The sequence below is a fragment of the Callorhinus ursinus genome, unplaced genomic scaffold (assembly GCF_003265705.2).
Source record: "Callorhinus ursinus isolate GAN/ISIS: 27379988/994484 unplaced genomic scaffold, GSC_fseal_2.0 scaffold9, whole genome shotgun sequence".
NCBI classification, from domain to species: domain Eukaryota; kingdom Metazoa; phylum Chordata; class Mammalia; order Carnivora; family Otariidae; genus Callorhinus; species Callorhinus ursinus.
In genome coordinates, this window is record NW_027397071.1 from 16,379,829 (window position 1) to 16,381,105 (window position 1,277).

At 44.4% G+C, this 1,277-nt stretch overlaps 1 protein-coding gene across 1 annotated transcript; it reads right to left on the bottom strand.

Moving 5' to 3' along the window:
* Window positions 1-384: 384 nt before the first annotated feature.
* Window positions 385-867, bottom strand: LOC112824618 (large ribosomal subunit protein eL32-like). Its single transcript, XM_073896001.1, has one exon. It carries the CDS (start codon window positions 835-837, stop codon window positions 430-432), a length of 408 nt encoding a protein of 135 aa, XP_073752102.1. The 5' UTR covers window positions 838-867; the 3' UTR covers window positions 385-429.
* Window positions 868-1,277: the final 410 nt, after the last annotated feature.

A 1,277-nucleotide genomic window follows, 5' to 3' on the forward strand; every position in this document is an offset into this window, starting at 1 on the left:
TTTCAACCTCACGTATAAGCCTTCCTGACAGCTTCAGGATATCCATATAGAAGGGATTTAGTGGTGACAATCTATTTGAAAAGGGAGTTAATGACTGGCCTTGAAGCTATATTTGCATAGAAAGTCCATGGTTTGGGTTTGGATTATATGTTTTAAATCAATTTTTTAAAATAGCAAGATTTTCTGTAGATATAATCCACATAATACATAACATTGTTTTAATTGTCCCTATCAAAGAGTGGGCAGTTCATGGAGGTTATGGGGATAAAAGGCCCCAAATCATCCTTTGATATCATTATGGCTTTACTTTTTCTCTAAACACTCCCCATATACTTAGTGAATAATAATTTTTTAAGATTTATTTATTTACTTATTTATTTTAGGTTTTATGGTTTTATTAACACAAATATGATGTGCACAACAAGCTGTCTATTCATTTTCTTCGCTGCACAGCCTGGCGTTGGGATTGGTGACTCTGATTGCCAGCTGGGCTGCTCTTTCCACAATAGCTTTGCGGTTCTTGGAGGAGACATTGTGAGCAATCTCTGCACAGTAAGATTTGTTGCACATCAGCAGCACTTCAAGCTCCTTAACATTGTGGACTAGGAACTTCCAGAAGCCACTGGGCAACACGTGCTTTGTTTTCTTGTTGCTCCCGTAACCAATGTTGGGCATCAAGATCTGGCCCTTGAATCTTCTGCGCACCCTATTGTCAATGCCTCTGGGTTTCCGCCAGTTGCACTTAATTTTGACATAGCGGTCTGACTGGTGCCGGATGAACTTCTTGGTCCTCATTTTAATGATCCTGGGCTCCACCAGAGGTCTGAGGGCAGCCATGATGCCCAGTAACAGATGGCGGCCACCTCCACAGGCAGCGCCGAGGAAGAGGTATTTATCTATTTATTTAGAGCCTTTGCACACAATGGGGAGAGGGACAGAGGGAGAAGGAGAGAGAGAATCTCAAGCAGATTCCCTGCCGAGCTTGGAGCCCGAGAGGGCTCAATCCCATGACCCTGAATCAGGACCTGAGCCTAAATCAAGATTCGGATGCCCAACCAACTGAGCCACCCAAGCATCCCATGAAAAATAATTTCTTAATCTTCCCTCCAGCCTGTGGAATTTCCTCAGGGTTAAGGGCTGTAAGCCAGCTGGTGGATACCTCCACAGGGGAGCTGCTGCTGAGCCTGCAATGTCTGGTGCAATGGTTCTCAGTAAGGGATGCTCCTCATGCTCACCCATGGATCTTTAAAACCCACTTGTGCTTAGGACCATCGCCC